Source organism: Adiantum capillus-veneris, chromosome 7 (assembly GCF_014529385.1).
Source record: "Adiantum capillus-veneris isolate H3 chromosome 7, ASM1452938v2, whole genome shotgun sequence".
Classification (NCBI taxonomy): Eukaryota; Viridiplantae; Streptophyta; class Polypodiopsida; order Polypodiales; family Pteridaceae; genus Adiantum; species Adiantum capillus-veneris.
The window spans coordinates 160,949,957-160,953,101 of record NC_140937.1 but is presented as its reverse complement, the minus strand read 5'-3'; the positions used below and the strand labels follow the sequence as shown (position 1 = coordinate 160,953,101).

General features: G+C 47.4%; 1 protein-coding gene across 1 annotated transcript; it reads right to left on the bottom strand.

Moving 5' to 3' along the window:
• Nucleotides 1-237: 237 nt before the first annotated feature.
• On the bottom strand, nt 238-1,489 carry LOC147454942 (glyoxylase I 4-like). The gene is made up of 3 exons (XM_086516774.1): nt 1,109-1,489; nt 897-1,002; nt 238-817 (listed from the first exon to the last, which is right to left on the bottom strand). Exons 1-3 carry the CDS (start codon nt 1,276-1,278, stop codon nt 473-475), a joined length of 621 nt encoding a protein of 206 aa, XP_086372900.1. The 5' UTR covers nt 1,279-1,489; the 3' UTR covers nt 238-472.
• Between the last annotated feature and the right edge of the window lie 1,656 nt (nt 1,490-3,145).

Below are 3,145 nucleotides of genomic sequence, written 5' to 3'. Positions count from 1 at the left end.
AAAAAGTTTTTTTTCATTTCATAGGACTAACATTGTGGATGTAGAACGTCACTTGAAACTCTTCAAATAATTCACTGAAATTTGGGAGGACATAAAAGTATCCCACGACATAAAGGTGTCCATGACCAACCAAGAGTTTGCCAAAAAAAAAAAAAACAGAACCGACTATCCACTTGTGTTGAAATGAAGACTTCTTAGCGTTGCTTTGCGCTGATTGTAGCTATAGAAATGGAGAAATTAGAAGAAGACTACGGTGTCCTTTCAAACAAGTAAAGCTATGGTAGTACATATGATACGGGGCGCCAACAAACGAGCAAGAGCAGTAAGAGGCCCCCCATTACATGAGGTGGTTCTTGTAGTTTGCATACTTAACACAGTAACACGCGCACGCGCGCCTACACACACACACACACACACACACACAGAGAGAGAGAGAGAGAGAGAGAGAGAGAGAGAGAGAGACCGTGGCGCCTCACATGTGATCAGTCTGGAAAGAAGGGGCCTGCATTTTGATGGAAGCCCCAGCGCCGTTGTTGCAGCTGAGGCATGCACTGTACTGCTGCGAGCAATTGAAGGCATTGGCTGCAGTAGTAATGGAGGCATTTTGAAGCGAGCAAAGGGAGAGCGCGGATGGTGAGCCCTTGAGTGGCACGAGAGGCAAATTCTCGCATGTGCACACCTCGATCATGAAGCCGTCGGGGTCGTGGAAGAAAATTTGGTCCACCAGGATCCCACCCTCCTCCACCTGCACGCGAATGTAACGCACTCCCAACTCCTTCAGCCGCTCTTCTACTTCCTCAATGTCATGGCATCCAGTCTATCAATTAATCCACGACCAACAATCAATCTCAACTCAAAATTATATGCACATGCCAAGACTATGAGTACGACTATACCTGAAAGGACATGTGGTTGTCCTTTGGATTTATGTCCACTTTCTTAGGAAGCTCAGAGGGATTGGGAGCTTGGATGAGGTGGATGCCCATCCCATAATTAAAGAGCCTGCAGGCGCTCCAACCCCACCATATATTTCACTTTCGGCATACCCATCAAGTTCAAAACATTAATATTAATAATGAAAAAATGTAACACACAGACATGTACGTACCAAGCACCATCAAAGTCGAAAGAGCCAGGACGCCTAATGGGGAAGAAGCCCAGAACATCCTCGTAGAAGGCAGCAGATTTCTCCACAGAAGAGCAGAGCAAGGAGATATGATTGACAGAGGAGATGGGCAGGCAGGAGGAGGAGGAGGAGGAGGAGGACTTCATGGCCATATTCCTGGTCCTGGTCAACTCTTGATAGGAATGCAAGGCAAGGAGAGTGAAGTAATTAATTAGCTCTCTACCAATTAACGATTGGGTGGTGGAGGTGTGTGAGTGCAGGCCCTGCAGGGAAGGGCCGGGGCCTCCTCTCAAAATTGGTTTGCTGGATGGTTAATTGGCAGGGACTACAGATATTTTCCTGGCGTGCCGAGACGTAGCGGTGTATAGGTGGGGATGGCCAAAATTTTAAGGAGGGGTTTTTTGAGAGAGAGAGAGAGAGAGAGAGAGAGGGAGGCTGGGGAAGGTTTCCTCAGAAGAATGGGAAGGGGATTTATAGAGATACTAAGAATCCCTGGGCTCACCTCACCAGCTACTAACAAGAATATAATATAATATAATATAGTAATAGAAATAGTAAGAAAGAGGACCGCGGGTCCATCTTGTTGGATGACAACTCAGCATTGGTGAAAAAGCAAAAATCCTGTTCTGCCACGTCGGCCCACGTGATCAAAAGCCGCACTCAAGTTTCAACTTATTAATACCTAATCTGCCATGCGTCTCTCTCTCTCTCTCTCTCTCTCTCTCTCTCTCTCTCGACGGGTGCCCGCCGGGCCCCATCCCATCCCATCCCATCCCATCCCAGCTCTCTGGAGTGTGAAGGCTCTCTCTTCTCTCTCTTCTGCTGCAATGCAGTACGCTGCCGACCGCTTCCACCCACGCGTGACGGGCCGCAGAAGAGAAGAAGAAGAAGAGATCCTGTTCCTGCGCTTGAAGGAAATTGGAATCTGGAATGTCGATAGGCTTGCCAAGTCACATGCGCTTCCTTACGCGACGAGTGTACTGCCTTGTTACTATCACGTACCTCTCCTTTTCTTTTTTTTACTTGGTAAGCCTTAGAGCTTTTGTGGAGTCTTGAGCTTAGAAGTGACCATTTGGGATAATCTAAGCCATTGGCCTCAAGCAAAATCGAACGGCCAACAACCTCACGAGAGCATGCTTTCAAAATTACGGATGCATCCACTGTTTACTTGAGCATTCTTTATTTTACTAAATAGCTCAATAAATTGCATGGCACATAGCGCCGTTTAAGCTAGCGTTGGGGTTTTGCACGCTCATGTTGAAGGTAACGTCTACGTTGAGGTAGAGATTGGCATCGGCGATAACGTTTGAAGCAGAGAGAGGTTGCGACGACATATTGAAGGAGGTGATGGTGGTGTCTGCTGACACAAAGAAATCGGGCATTTTGGGATGCAATGCCAAGTAGAGGATGAGGGCAATGATTCCCAATACGATCACTACAATGGCAAAGGAACCACCATGGATGTATGCAATACGTTCGATATTGTGGAAAGCTTTGCCCCTAAGGGCCGGAGCATCATAGACTCCCTAGGGGCCTCCAATGATCATGGGCAAACCAAGACCCAGATCTCATGAGTTTGTCCTTACGTGCACACATGCACGGCACCTGTGATCAAATCACATCAAAAACCAATCTGACGTGGCCCATGAGTCATGACACTTGTCACGGACAGTGTATTCTCACATGGCTTGACTGGTAGTAAGTAGGGATTTCATTGACGTAATCACGCATTGTGCAAATCCTTTCTATGTACCACCATGCCACCATGCCCACCACCTTTCATCAGTTTTCTCTACGGCCTCCCTTTAGCCGGCACCAAGAGTACCATCCTATCATCATACGGTAACGTGAAGTTTGAATGTTCCTCCAGAAACTAAAAAGCTGGGGCGAGAAGAATACAATAGCATGCTAGTTGATGGGGTAGAGAGCGTCGTCGGCAGACAACAGAAAAACGATTTCTGAAGCTGCGTTTGCAGAGGAGGAGGATGAGAGGCATCTGCAAAGGAGGAGAACGAGCGA

Coding starts and splice junctions, on each gene's coding strand:
- LOC147454942 (XM_086516774.1), bottom strand. CDS start 1,278: ATGGCCATGAAGTCCTCCTCCTCCTCCTCCTCCTCCTGCCTGCCCATC. Junction 1,003..1,108: donor TTCGACTTTGATGGTGCTTG/GTACGTACATGT, acceptor GAGCGCCTGCAG/GCTCTTTAATTATGGGATGG. Junction 818..896: donor ACAACCACATGTCCTTTCAG/GTATAGTCGTAC, acceptor ATTAATTGATAG/ACTGGATGCCATGACATTGA.